We start from the raw sequence: 15,166 nt of genomic DNA, 5'->3' as shown, positions 1-15,166 counted from the left end.
GCCCACCTCACTGACAAAAGGCAAAGGAGGAAACACCCAACCCCAACCAACTAATTTTCCCCTGCAACCGTGTCTGCCTGTCCCGCATCGGACTTGTCAGCCACAAACGAGCCTGCAGCTGACGTGGACATTTACCCCCTCCATAAATCTTCGTCCGCGAAGCCAAGCCAAAGAAAGAATAGCTCTGTACCTGTTATCCTCAGAGGGTGGACTCAGGAAATCGACAATTCTTCCTGCCATGTCTGGTCCAGTGAACTGATCAGGTAATAGTACTTGGTGGTGTCCCCTGCGATCTTATGAACGTGTAAGTGGGCCTCTCTGCCTGCTGAAACCAGACCATAGGCTGCAAAGTCAAAAAAGCAGGTAGTTTAAGCCTTACCACATTCTGAACATTTTCTTTGGTCCAAATTGCCGTTTGGACCCGTCGAGGTCACCACTGTAGTCATTTAGTGTAAACTAAGCTCACCAATTGTTGGAGTTAAGATCAACTGTCTTACTCAACACTGATGCACGTTTTTAAAACATCCTTGCTCCCGAAGGCCTTTGTGATGCTCAGCCTGGAAATAATGTCATCCTTGACAATCGGCAGCAAGTCTAGTACTTCAGGGTTCTTGGTGACTCAAACCTCCATGAACCGGTTTGTTGTATAGCGTGGTTCAGCCCGCTACAATGCTTTGGTTCTTGAGGCTGATTAATGGACCTTTGGTGGTCTTCAGTTTCAAAATTACTAAGGGTTGTTCAATAATCAGCAATCCCAGAACTACTCTTGAACACATTAGCTGACTGGCCCTGTGAATATTTCCAAAAAGGAAGGTGACATTGGAATTTCTTAAGCTAGGTACAGTAAAAGTCCTAAAATCCAGTCTGCTTGGGGATTGCGTCAGTCGGATAATTGGATTTTCCAGATTCTCAAGCAGTACTTTTAAAATTCAAATTTATGGAGGAAAATAGAAGAGATGAACAGGTAAATTTTGATACTTTATACATTAGCAAATACAGCATGCTTCGTTTATCAAAACCGTTTTAAAGAAAAATAAAGTCAACGCTTGACAAAAAGGTAAATATTAATTTTTTTCACTACCAAAGATTGTGTAATAACTGAAATTGTTTAAAATTGAACATCGCAAAAGAAAAATACAGTGTCCAAATGAATTTATTTGCCATCAGATTTCCTGTATTAAATGTGGTTGGTTGTTGCCGCTGTGCATCTGTGGCACTTATGCATGCACATAAGCACACAAAAGCCTGCTAGATTTACAAAGTTTGAGAGTCCAGATTATCAGGTGGCCCAGATTTTGGAACTTTTACTGTATTTGCTGTTAGTACTTTCATGAGCTGCTCCAGCTCATGGCGTGAGGAGAAAGACATACAACACATGAATCCATTTTCCAACAAATCCCTTAGACAACAGGTATTCCAAGATCTTACTGTCTAACTTTGAATTTGCTTCATAACTAATACCTTGATATTTGAAGCCACCTTTTCCAAATTTCCAAGCAAAGTTAGAACAGTTGAAAAAGGATCAAAGATTTTCTTGGTTCAAGGACTGGAGTGTGAAGGTTTGATGACTCCAAGTGGCCTGAGGGCTACCTGTATCTTGAGCAGTACTCAAAATATTTACCATCAATGTGTTTTGTATTGGTTTGTCTATTGCATCTGCTACCACCTTGTACTGAGTCTGATTAGGATTTTAAAAATGCCTCTTTTTCAATCTTAGTCATCTTTATGAAGTTCTTGTGTTTGGACTTGGCTATTTAAAATCTGAAAGTTGTAGGGAGGGAGAAAGGGCTCACAGTTTGATTCAGTAACTGATCTGTCTTAAGTGAAGAGAATGAAATGACACTGAATTGAATTATTTAATAAATGAGTATATTTCAGTAGTAATTTATTGGCTGTAAAGTACCTTGAATCAACCTGGGTAAAATTGTAGGGATAAATAACATATTGCCATTGCTCTACCAGAACTATACGGAACTACAGTACCTCCTTGGTTTTTATTCAAAGCATGAAGTAATTAAAAGTTTGCACATGGTTACTTTGCTTGGTTAAGTGGGGTTTGAATTCTGTGCAGCAAATGGTTGCATTTGCAAAGATATTACTTCTTCCAATTATTCAAATTGTAATTTTGTCACTTGTTTCTTTTTTTAAATGAAATGAAATTAGATCTATTTGACAGAAATATTATCTTGTTTGAGAATGAAGTTCTAGTTATGTATTTTGTGTATTTTTTGTGTTGATGTTGTATCTTTTCATATCTGTTCCCCACATTACAAACCTTCAGCCCCTTCTACAACCAAATAATACCCTGCAAGCAAATGAGAAAATAAAGTTAAATGGGAAGGTAAAGCCCACCAATCTACATCAGCATGCCATGTTAACTTTCAGTGTGATTTGTATTTCAACTAGACAATTGAGATGTTTTTCATCTTCATGCTATCCTATTTAAAAATATTCTCCCCCTTTTAATGTTGACAAATAACCAAAGATGGGGGATTAGTTTGGAACTTGCCACCTTTTCCACTTCCATGGAGTCCATGTAAAGCCACTCACACATTCTTATAATGAAAACTTGGGACAACATCCTGAGGCAGATGAGAATTACAATTTATACTTGTCTATTTGTTCATATATTTGCTAATATTCTGAGAGGAACATCACGTGGACATGTTTATAGTACAATACTTGCCAATACAATCCATCTTATTATTTCCAACTTATTTTGAGCAAATTTGTTGCATTCCATTTAGAAGTGATTTCAATTTGTTCACCCCAATACAATAGAATATATAACCAAACTCAGGAAATTATTCAGATAATATTACAGGATTATTTTACATACAACATAATTTTTTTATTTTCCAAATGATAAGCTGGAATTGATGCTTATTTTTCTGTGCATCACTGCCATGCAACTTTGAAGTTAAAGAGTCTTATTTTATGTCAGACGAGCTCTACTAGCTGCAACCCAAGTGAATTCCTGCTCTTAGCTGAAACTCAATGATTGCTATGGACCCTGGGAAGTGCTGCCATTCTCTAAAATGATTGAACATATCCTTAATGGTCCCCTAACTGAACTCTGAAGCCCAGGGGCCACGAAAAGAGTGTGGAGCCAGAGAATCAGGGAGTGGTATGTGCACTTACAATGTTGGAATAAACATTTATCAGTGACAGTGAAATATGATGAATTTGTATCATGGAACAGGAAAATCTAAATTACCAGATTAAAATGAGCAATTTGGTAGTTTTATTGTGGAAGCTAAGGGTGAATGTGTAAATTAGTTGATGGGTCACCCAGTTTATTTTATAACAGATGGGAGATTAAATCTGGATGTTGTGGGATGTTCAAAAAAGTGAATCACATGTTCTGCCCAAAACAATACTCTTATTTTGTAGCTTTGTCTTTTAAAAAAAATCCTGTCAATAGAAAGATGTCTATAAAGGCTAGGTGATAGGAAGAAAAGTGTAATTTTATTTGGTGCTTTCTGTTCATGTGATAATGAATACTTGCATGCACTTGAATTTTCTGTCGATACCAAATAAAATCCTAAACCACCTGCTGCATCATCCAGCACTATAATCTTTTCACTTTATTGAAAAAGAAACCTCTATGTAATGAATTAGTATTGCTTTTATCTTCAAAAATTACAGGAGTGGCTGTAGAGTTCACATACACACAATAATCCTTTCAGCAAATTTCAATTTAATTTTCTGAAAATAATATAAAGATTCTATACTCCAACATGCTCAGATATTTGAAGTATCCATAGTTTTCAAGACAATTGAATTAACATTACAAGTCTATACACCATTTTCAGATCAAAACTAATATTTTTAACATTGTCCATGTGTATGATGAATGAATGAATATATTCTTGGCTTAATCCCAATAGTTATTTTTTTACACTTTAAATCTCTTTCTAAATATTACTTTGTTCCATATATTTTCATGCCTTCAATTTGCACTAGAACTAACAAGGCTGTAAATTTATAAGCCTATCATTTAGCATATATCAATAGGCAACTTCGTGCAGTTATATTTAGGTCAGAAATATGAGAGTGCAATAAATTCTTTTCATATGCATCATGGAGAATTCTTAATTTTCCATATCTGTCTTTGGAAGGAGACAATAAATGTATATTTTTTTGGTTTTTCATTAAAATTGCATTTCAACATTTTGACTGTTGAAATGAGTATTTCCAAGAAATAAAATCTCACCCGGCATAAAAATGATACAAAATAAGTAAAACACAATTGTGTATTATTCCAGCCAGAGTATTTTCTAAGTCCCAATGATCCTTGAAAAGGGAATTAGTTGAAGTTTTACCTCCAACAACTATTTGTTTCAAGTAGTATTGCAAAACATGCTTCCCTCAACAAGCTAAAGTGGTTGTTTTGAAACAGTTAAAAATTATAATTTTATTATCAATTTAAAAAGGAATGGCAATAAGTGAAAATAAACATTTCAATGAAAGAAACCAGCCTTTGATACTAGTTACTTTTCTGTTGTGGTGAATATATTAGTTAATTTTCAATGATTCCTAGAGTTTGAAACCTGTTACTGAGCCTATAAGCAAATTTACTGCAGATTTAAAAAACCTATTCTGTAAGTCCAAAAGGCTCATAAGATTAATTGATTTCATTGTATATGCCACAGCTACTCTTATTCAGAATTGAACAAGAATCTTGTCACTAAAAATAGTATTTGCTAAACATTAATAGAAAGCTAGAAGAAAATCACTAAGGAAGTGTCTGATTAAACATTTGATTTCTTTTGGGATCTCAAAAAGCATTTTCAGATATCCAAGTTTTTTCTTTGTTTAGTGTTGTGGTTTGAAATGTATCAGTTCATTAGCAGAATGCATCTTTCTTTTCCACCTTACATCATATGCCATAGAAGCTGATGTTCTGCAGGTTTACAACATGATTTTGCCATATAAAATGACTGATAAAAGTTAAAATACTCTGTTTTTGTCTGATTATGCATTTGTTCAGTGCCAAAGGGCCTGTTTCTACATTAAAAGCATTATATAAATGCAAGTTGCATTTATCAAAGTAGTGGATAAATAATTTTGATCATGAATAAACAATGATAAATGAGCTCACTGGAAAAAGAAGGGGAATTCTGGAGAAAATTTCAGCTCACTGGTCCATGCCACCAAATTAACCTACACCCCCGGTACATACTCGTGGGCAGAAATGGCCTGTTACCATACTGTATGTCTAAATTAAAAATTAAAGGGTTGGGAACCCCTCTATGGTATCTGCTATAAGTGAAGCTGACCATTCGAAAATACTATTTCTCTATATCCTTTCATGTGCTTTCTTGTACTTATCAACATCTCTATTAACTTGCAACTTTATATCTGAAAATGTTCACTTTTCAATCATATCCATATGTTGAATCTGTTTCCAGCATAATTTTTGGGAAATCTATTCCAGATCTTAACTTCTTGTTGTTTTAACATCTTTGTTCCTTGGCTACCCTTCATGGTTACTCAAAAACTTTCCTTTTAATTTGATCAAAGTTCTCATTATTTAGAAACTCCTCTTGAATTTTCTCTTTACTGGGTTAATATCCTTTTGTAAGGTCTGGATCTCAGAATTGGATACAATCTCCCAAGGATGGTCTAAAATTGACTACTGAAGATGTAGTGCAATTTCTTTGCCTTTGAACTATCCCAAGATTTCAGTATATGCCTATGACAGTCTAACATCCAGAAGTCATGCTATTTCTTATATCAAAATTCAATTACAGTAGACATTAAAATCCACAATCTTCATGTCTTGCATTTCACAATAGCTTTTTAAAGTAATTCAGATAACCTGGCTCTGAATATCGACACGTTTAAATGTTTAGGATATCATTCCTGTTTCATATTAAAAATGCAATTCTTGGTTCACACCCCACTGGTGAAGAAAAACATTTGCTTCTTTTAACTTCACAGTCTTGAACTTTTCTTTTCATCCATCAGTTGATTTTATTTGAGCACAATTTTCCACAATAGTTACAGAAAATCTAAGATTGTAACTTACTCAAAACAAACTTTGTATTCTGGCATCTCATGTGGCAGTCCAAGTGTTTTTCTTGAATCAGCTCAAAAACGGTTTATTATATACTGTACTTGTGTTGATTGAGTGTCAATGGTCTATCTGTGCTCTTATTGATCAAGCAAATATAACTAACATGGCCAAATTTTCAAGTTCCCTGCATGCATTTGAACAGTTAAGGCAAGGTTATGTTTTGTTTATAAATTTATTTTAGCAATTATTTTCCTCAAGCCTGAGACTGTTTGGTCTATCAAGAGTACGAGTGTGCCCACAGCATTCCTTTATGATGACCTTTCAAGACCAAGTTATCTGCTCTCAACTTTTCCTTACTTGAACAGTAATTTAACATTAATTCCCAAAAATGTCTGAATGTAGGATCATTTTTGGTTTATTAACATTTTTTGATGCAAGAGTGTAAAAGAAATTGCCACTTTCCACATTGTGTCTTTTTTTTTAACAGAGGATCCACTATTTTAACATGTTTGCTATCACCTCATTCTCATCCTGAATCACATTCAAATGCTAATCTGAACTGCCTTGTCAAAAATTCAAGTGATTTATAGAAGGAACAAATGGTATTTCCCAGGATCCTTCCTGGATCGGAAGACGTGTTTTATGAAGAGTAAGTGAGCCTGGGCTTTTCTCTTTGGAGCGACAGTAAATGAGAGGTGTCTTTAATAGTGGTATACAAGATTATGCCACATTGACCACCGCCAGTGGGCTGATATCGCCTCAAACCGTGCATCTTGGCGCCTCACAGTTTGGCGGGCAGCAACCTCCTTTGAAGAAGACCGCAGAGCCCACCTCACTGACAAAAGGCAAAGGAGGAAAAACCCAACACCCAACCCCAACCCACCAATTTTCCCTTGCAACCGTGTCTGCCTGTCCCGCATCGGACTTGTCAGCCACAAACGAGCCTGCAGCTGACGTGGACTTTTACCCCCTCCATAAATCTTCGTCCGTGAAGCCAAGCCAAAGAAGACAAGATTATGAGAGGCCTATATAAGGTGAACAGCCAGCACCTTTTTACCCAGGGTGGCAATGACCAATGCCAGAGCTCATCCATTTTAGATGAGTAGAGAAAAGTTTAGGGTTTTTTTTTATAAAGTGAATGATGGGAGCCTGGAATGCATTGCAGGGGGTGGCAATGGAGGCTGATTCTATATGGACATTTAAAAGACAAATAGGTACATGGATGTATATAACATGGTGGGCTATAGACTGTGGTGTAGGGAAAGGTTAGACTGATGTGGAATAAGTTGAAAAAATCAGCACAAGATTGTGGGTCATAAGATCTGTATCTTCTAAATAGTTAAATCACAAAACATTATTGCTTTTCAAAAGCAACATTGTTAGATATGCCAAAGCGAATTGATATTTACAGCTCTCATTGAATTTAATAAGTACAAAGAACAATGCAGGAATGGGCCTTTAGCCCATAATGTCTGGATAAAAAACACAATGCCAATCTAAACTAACATCTCTATTCCCTGCTTGTAGATGAGTTGAATGCTTCTTAAACCTTGCTATTATTAAATGTTATTGAGATGAAAAATTTAGGTGTCTAATGATATTCTCTTTTATGTATCCTTAAATTAACAAAATAATCTTCCTGAAGCATACTAATCTTTGAAAGAAAGGTTTTGTGTTTCAACAAAGTTCCCTCAAACCAACTAATCCTAACTCACTGGGGAAGTAGTCTTCACATAATTATGTTGGAGTAGGCCTCCTGTTTAAAGGAAGCAACAAAAAAAAACTGCCCAGGCTTCCTTCATTATTTTTAATAAAATTGTGGGAATGCATGCTTCATTGACCTCCAATCACAACATTTAATTCTGCTCATGGGAATAAGAGAAAAAAAATCATGTCATCAACATGTGATGATGAACCTCAGTTCTTCACAAACACCTCATGAAACATTGAAACCAGTTTGGATGTTGCAAATTCATTAATCCAGATGTAGAACATTTATTCTCTTCACAAAATTGGTTAAACAGATGATGAAACATACTAACTTTCATTGTGAATGTTCTCTCTCAATGGAAAGGAGTGACTGTAAATTAATTTCAATAGTTACTTTAACAATTCCTGCCTCCTTGGAGTGTAGCCTAGGAGAGATCTATTTTCAGCAGAACCCTTCAATTTTAACAGCCAGATTGCAGTAACTTAATGCTAACTAGTTTCCTAACCAAATGTGATGGAGAACTAGGTCCAAAATGTTTCCTTATGCTTTTTTTTGGAGGGGGGTGGAGAACACATAAATGTTGGAGGAACTCATCTGGTCTTGCAGCATTCATGTGAGGTAAAGATATATTACTGATGTTTTGGGCTTGAGCCCTTCTTCAAGGTATGAGTGAAAAAACGTGCCCGAATTAAAGGCTGGAAAAAGAAAAGGGTAAAAATGGCGGGGGGGTGTACAGATGAACAGATAAAAGGTATTAATTAGATATGAGGAAAGATGCAAATTGATTTTGGCTCTGTGAAAGGAGACAGAGGGAAAGGGGAAGAGAGAGAGCAGGGATGAGTGGTGCGAACAGAAACCAGAAAGTCAATGTTAATGCCAACCAGTTGAAGAGTCTTCTGATGGAAGATGAGGTGCTGTCCCTCCAATTTGTGGATGGTCTCAGTCTGGCAGTGCATGAGACCATGGATAGACATGTCAGCAGGTGAATTGAAATGGGTGGCTACTGGAAAATTCACGCTATTGTGGTGGACAGAGCTTAACAAAGCGATCTTCCAGACTGCGTCCAATGTAGAGGAGACCATAACGGGAGCAGAGGATGCAGTAGATGTCCCCTGCAGATGAAGTGTTGCTTCACATGGAAAAAACTGTTTGAGGTCCCGAATGGTGGTGAGGATGAAGGTGTGGGCATGCCAAGGGGGTGATTGGCGGGGAGGGAGGAGTTGACGAGAGAGTCATGGAGGAAGTGGTCCCTGCAGAAGGAGGGGAAGGGAGAGGGGAATATGTGTCTGGAGGTGGGATCACATAGTAAATGGTAGAAATGACGATATGTTGGAAGCAGTAGCTGCTGGGGTAGTAGGCGAGGACAAGGGGAATCCTGTCCTTGATGCACATGCTGGGCAGATGTGTGGGTAATGGAAGATATGTGAGCAAGGTTGAATTTGGGGGACATGGGCTTGTGGGCTGGAAGGGCCTGTATGTCTAAATTATTTTTAAATTAAAATAAATCCTTAAGCAGGGAGGCTCAAAGGATGATTCTCGTCTATACATATTTTTAGAAAGTATTATGCCTTAGGTTCCCTTAAATGTGTTCCCCTTGAATGATCATTATCAATGTGACGTTCATTTCTTACTTTATTTACTATTTTTACAATGAGAAGGATGTCAAATTCAACCAAAATCCCAATGGAAAGTTGAGTTCTTAAGAGCATAAACAATAAATTGAGACTTCAATCTACTTTACACATTGATCTGCTTTAAAAACTGGAGTCTGTTCTTGAGTGATAGTCGAAGGAATAACTAAGAGACACGTGCACATGAGGAACGGCATCTGTGTTGAATCAGCTTCAAAGCTCCATGGGGAAACAAGCATAAGTTTTCATTCTGTCTCCTTTCCTCTCAAGATGGTGGAAGCAGAGTACTTATATTACTAAGGCAGGACTGGATGGATTGTTGAAAAGAACCGTGGGTGGACAGAAATGCGGAAATATGTTCACTTCTTCATTGTTTACCATCAGCCACCATTACACAGACAACATGGATAGTTAAAGCACAGACTCAGCTAAAGACCTAAGGTATCAAAGTTCTACTGACAGTTCTCCCCTCTGGGTTCAACTGAGGGGATTTAGATTCACTGACAGAAACAGACCCTTTGGTTCACCAGGTCCATACCAAGTATCAATTGCTAATCCTGCAATTTTATTTATTAGCTCCACATTTTAATCACCTCCCCCAGAGTCTGCCACTCACCCCCACTCATGGAGCAATTTACAACAGTTAATTACCCTATAATGTGTCCATATTTGGTAGTCAGATCACCCAATGAGGATGAATGTTACGGCAGTCATCAGTGAGGATGTCATGAAGAAATCATTCAATGAGGCCATGTCAGGAGAACTGAGGAATGAGGGAGGGATGATCAGAGGGAAATGGAGGGGAAGATATGTAAACAGATCACAGAAAGGTGGAAGAATAATCCAGTTATAAGCGTGGGAGATTTTAATGTTCCCATTATTGACTGGCATTGCTGCAGTGCAAAGGGCTTAGATGGGGAAAGTGGGCATTTTGAGACAACATTCAGAGAGTCCGATTTGTTAAAATTGGGCAGACGGCGAAAGTGTTGATGGGGGAACACGTCAGAAAGAGTAACCACGATTCTGTTAATTTCAGGGTAGCTGGGATAAAGTTGGTCCTCAAATTAAGATCCTAAACCTGAGTGAAGACATTTCAATAATGTAAGAAAGGACTTGATGGGTAAAATGAATCTGACGTGGTATACTTTCAGAAGGCAGTAAGAGTTCAGGGGCAGCATGTTCCAATAAGGTTGAAGAACAAAAACAGAATTGAATAAGAATTCTGGTAGAATATAAAGAACTAAGGATAGCAGATAGGGGCTAGGAAACATCCTTGCCAGTAAGATTAGGTAGAATCCCAAGACATGAGGAGCAAGAGGATAGCTGGGGAAATAGTGGATCTCCCTGGGAACCAAGAGGTAATCTATGTGGGGTGAGGTACTAAATGAAAACTTCTCATCTGTATTCACCCAAGGAGAAGGACATGGAAATTACTGAGTTTAGGGAGGGGTAAATTGACATTGTAGACCAGCCATTCTCAACATTTTCTCGGCTTTGCTCACCCCTCCCCCCCCCCTTCCGAGGACTCTGCTTCAAGTTTATGGGCCCCCTTTTTTGTGATGCAGTAAAGTTTTGGGTTATTCTGTATGTCTCTCCTGCTGACTACAGAAAAAAAAATTGTTTGTGAGGTGAAATGAAAACAAGGATTTTACTTAAAATGTGCTTTGGCCCCCGTTGAGAATGGCTGGTCTAGAACATATCAGTGTTAAAAAGGGGGAGGCACAGAATCCATAGAGTTTAATAAATTCCCAGGGTTGGAATGAGATCCATCCCAAGATGCTCTGGAAAGCAAAATACAAAATTGTTGATGGGGGCTGATCAGGGGTAGCATGTTCCAATGAGGATGACGGACAAAAATGGAATTGAATAAGAATTCTGGTAGAATATAAAGAACTTGGATAGCAGGTCCCTTGCATGGCTTTGTGCAAAGGAAATCAAGGCTCACTAATTTGATAATGTTTTTTGAGGAGGTAACTAAAACCAGACAAAATATTCCCTAGGACACTCAGGGAGGCTAGTGGACAGTTAGTGGGACCATTAACAGAGATATTTAGGATGTCACTGGCCACGGGGGTGGTGCCAAAAGATTGGAGGGAAGCGCATGTGGTTCCTCTGTTTAAGAAAGGGTCCAAATGCAAATCTGGGAATTATAGGCCTGTAAGTCTGACGTCTGTGGTGGGCAAGTTGATGGAAAGTGTTCTGAGGGATGCTATTTACAAATTTTTGGAGGTACAGGGATTGATAGGGAGTAATCAGCATGGTTTTGTCAGGGGTAGATCATGCTTGACAAACCTGATTGAGTTCTTCGAGGGGGTTACAAAAAAGGTTGATGAAGGGAAAGCTGTGGATGTTGTCTATTTGGACTTTAGTAAAGCTTTTGACAAAGTTCCCCACAGGAGGTTAGGAAAAAAGGTGGAGGCATTAGGTATAAATAAAGAGGTAGTGTAATGGATTCAGCAGTGGTTGGATGGGAGGTGTCAGAGAGTAGTGGTAGAAAATTGTTTGTCCAATTGGAGGCCGGTGACTAGTGGAGTTCCTCAGGATTCGGTCCTGGGTCCACTATTATTTGTTATATATATTAACGATCTGGATGTAGGGGTGGAGAATTGGATAAGCAAGTTTGCGGATGACACAAAGATTGGTGATGTTGTGGACAGTGAGGTAGATTACCATAGATTAAAAGGTGATTTAGGAAGGCTGGAGGTGTGGGCTGAGAAATGGCTGATGGAATTTAATACAGATAAATGTGAGGTGCTACATTTTGGAAAGGCAAATTTAAATAGGTCATATACATTGAATGGTAGACAATTGAGGAGTGCAGAGCAAAAAAGGATTTAGGAGTTATGGTAAATAGTACCCTCAAGGCTGATACTCAGGTAGATGGTGTGGTGAAGAAGGCATTTGGAATGTTGGCCTTCATAAAATCGGAGTATTGAATTCAAGAGTAGGGAGGTTATGATGAAATTGTACAAGGCATTGGTGAGGCCAAATTTGGAGTACTGTGTACAGTTTTGGTCACCGAATTATAGGAAAGATATAAACAAAATAGAGAGAGTGCAGAGAAGGTTCACGAGAATGTTGACAGGATTTCAGGGTCTGAGTTACAGGGAAAGGTTGTGCAGACTGGGGCTTTTTTCTCTGGAGCGTAGAAGATTGAGAGGGGACTTGATAGAGGTGTTTAAGATTTTAAAAGGGACAGACAGAGTAAATGTGGATAGGCTTTTTCAATTAAGAAAGGGGGAGATTCAAACTAGAGGACATGGTTTAAGATTGAAGGGGGAAAATTATAAGGGGAACATGAGGGGAAATTTCTTTACACAGAGGGTGGTGGGGATGTGGAATGAGCTTCCGGCAGACGTGGTCGAGGCGGGATCATTGGTTACATTTAAGGAAAGACTGGATCGTTACATGGATAAGAGGGGACTAGAGGGGTATGGACCGGGTGCTGGTCAGTGGGACTAAGAGGGTGGGGATTTGCTACGGCATGGACTAGTAGGGCCGAACTGGCCTGTTCTGTGCTGTAAGTGGTTATATGGTTATATGGTTATAAAACCATTGATGAAGGCAGGTTGGTAAGAATGGTCTTTGGTAAGGCATTTGACAAGGTCTCACTTGGTAAACTGATCCTGAACGTTATGGCATATGGGATCAAAGTTGAGCTGTCTAATTGGCTTGGTGATAGGAGGCAGAGGGTGAATGAATCCATGGTTGCTTTTCTGACTGAAGTTCTGTGACCAGTGATGTACTGCAGACATTGGTACTGGGATCCTTGCTCTTTGTGATATATATTAACGACTTGGATGTGAATGTAGAAGAAATTATTTTTAATTCTGAGTTGACAGGAACATTAGTTCTTATGGATAGCAAGGATAATTGTTGAAGGCTACAGCAGAACATAGATCAGAAGGAAAATTAACAGAGCATTGGCAGGTGGAATTGAGCCCCAACAAATATTAGATGATGCACTTTGCAAAGTCAAATAGCAGTTCAATACATACAGTACACAGTAGGGTGCTAAGGAAAGTTCATGAAAGTGACCTTGGGGTTCGTCTTTAGTTTCCTGAGAGTGGCAACACAGGTAGCAAGGGTGGAGAAGACCTTCAGATTGGCACTTGGATTGGCAAGGTATAAAAGGATAAAGAACAAAAAATTCAGTGGTGGACTGTAGGAAAGTAGGATTCAGGATGGAGTGGACTGAAGGATTGTATTGTTCACTTCTAGGTCTGTGACCGAGAAGAAATCCACAGGTTATAAGGAGAATGTGCAAACTTCACACAAGCAACAACCAGAGTCAGGACTGATTCCAGGTCTCTGGGATTTGTGAGGCGACAGCTTTCCTGGCTGTGCCAAACATCATCCAAAACATCATCCTCCCTTCTTCAACCCATTTTCCATTCTCTCACTCTTGACTGGAAGATAGGAATGATCATCTTTTCATGTTACATGGTTCATTGTACAGCGCTACACAGTATCAGGCTAACTGGACCAATTTGCTCAGTACGATGCTTCTTCCGCCTTGCTTATCTTAACCACATTTATAATCTTATCTCCCACATCTCTTTTATTCGGTTTCACTTTAAATACACTTTTGCTATATACTGCAAGTACTCTTCAAGAATCCAAACTACCTAGATCCATAGTCTCGTCACTTTCAGGGAGAACTAACCTTGTCCTCAATTCCCTGTAGGAGTTTTAAATGACTCTGCTTTATTTAAGTGCTCTAGTTGCAGACTCCTGGCAAATATAAGCATCTCCTTCACCTCTACATGAAACCTTTCATAATTTTAACAGCCTTATCAGGGCACACTTCAGGTTATTTTCTGGTTGCTTCTAATGAATCTTTGCTGAATGTTTTGCAATGTCTCTTGCATTTTTCTTATACAGTGTATTATGGAAACTAAAATAGTATACAGCGTTCACCAACCAGCATTCTGAATACTTAAATTATTTTACTGTATGGATGTGGAATACTATCCAAATTTATCTGCAATCTACAAAGATTTTGTAAGCCATATCCCATGCTCTACATTAAAGTCTGCTAATCCATTTTTGCAGGGTACATTTTAGCGCTGCAGTGTTAAATTTGAGAGCTTATTATGTCATTTCTTTCTTGAGATTGCCTGTCATCTTTTCTAGGTGTTAGTCAAAATGACTGAACCAAGGATCCTGCGGTCCTTCACAAATTCTAGAAGTCTGAGCATTCAGGAAGTGAGATTAAATTTAAGAATCACTCAATTTAAACAGGAAGGCCAATGAAACTACAGTTATTAATGAGTATTCAGTTTGTGCTGGGATAGTTATGGATGCTCAATTTCAAATTATATTCACATCTTTACACATAGCAATTCCATTAACATGTTTGTTCCAGTATTCTCTCCTGGATGTTGGAGAATTATTTCCCCTTTGTTTCTTGCTCTTATTTCTTTACTTTTGTTATAATTTTACTGTTTTCACCACTCTATGAAGACCTTGTTACCTCCTAAGGACTTAAGTGTCACTGTTGATCCTTGTATAAGACTAAGTCTTCGACCTCTCTTCATCTTTCACCTTTGGGTCAGCATTCTGAGTGAGTAAGGTATCATCTGTGCACACTGTGTCCTTCAGCTGGTTGGAGCTTATGATGTTCAGAGAAGACCAAGCATCAGAGCTTCCCTTTAAAAATAAAGAACAAGAAAGTTACTCACTTTCACCATAGTATGGAAACATAGAACTTGGCCAAAGTCCATTGAAGTGATGACATCTCTTTGAAAGCGCTATCTAATTCTATCTCTAGAAATACTTCCTTTTCAAATTTGCTCCCAC

At 38.2% G+C, this 15,166-nt stretch overlaps 1 protein-coding gene across 1 annotated transcript in view; it reads right to left on the bottom strand.

The window, feature by feature from the left end:
- Window positions 1–14,833: 14,833 nt before the first annotated feature.
- LOC138737301 (uncharacterized) overlaps window positions 14,834–15,166 on the bottom strand; it is a 302,978-nt gene continuing 302,645 nt past the window's right edge. The window contains 1 exon segment of the mRNA XM_069888055.1: window positions 14,834–15,016. Within this exon segment, the coding sequence (XP_069744156.1) occupies window positions 14,882–15,016 (135 nt within the window). The 3' untranslated portion in view covers window positions 14,834–14,881.

The sequence above is a fragment of the Narcine bancroftii genome, chromosome 6 (assembly GCF_036971445.1).
Source record: "Narcine bancroftii isolate sNarBan1 chromosome 6, sNarBan1.hap1, whole genome shotgun sequence".
NCBI lineage: Eukaryota > Metazoa > Chordata > Chondrichthyes > Torpediniformes > Narcinidae > Narcine > Narcine bancroftii.
Note: the sequence above shows the minus strand (reverse complement) of the source record. Positions and strands in the feature narration are given on the sequence as shown.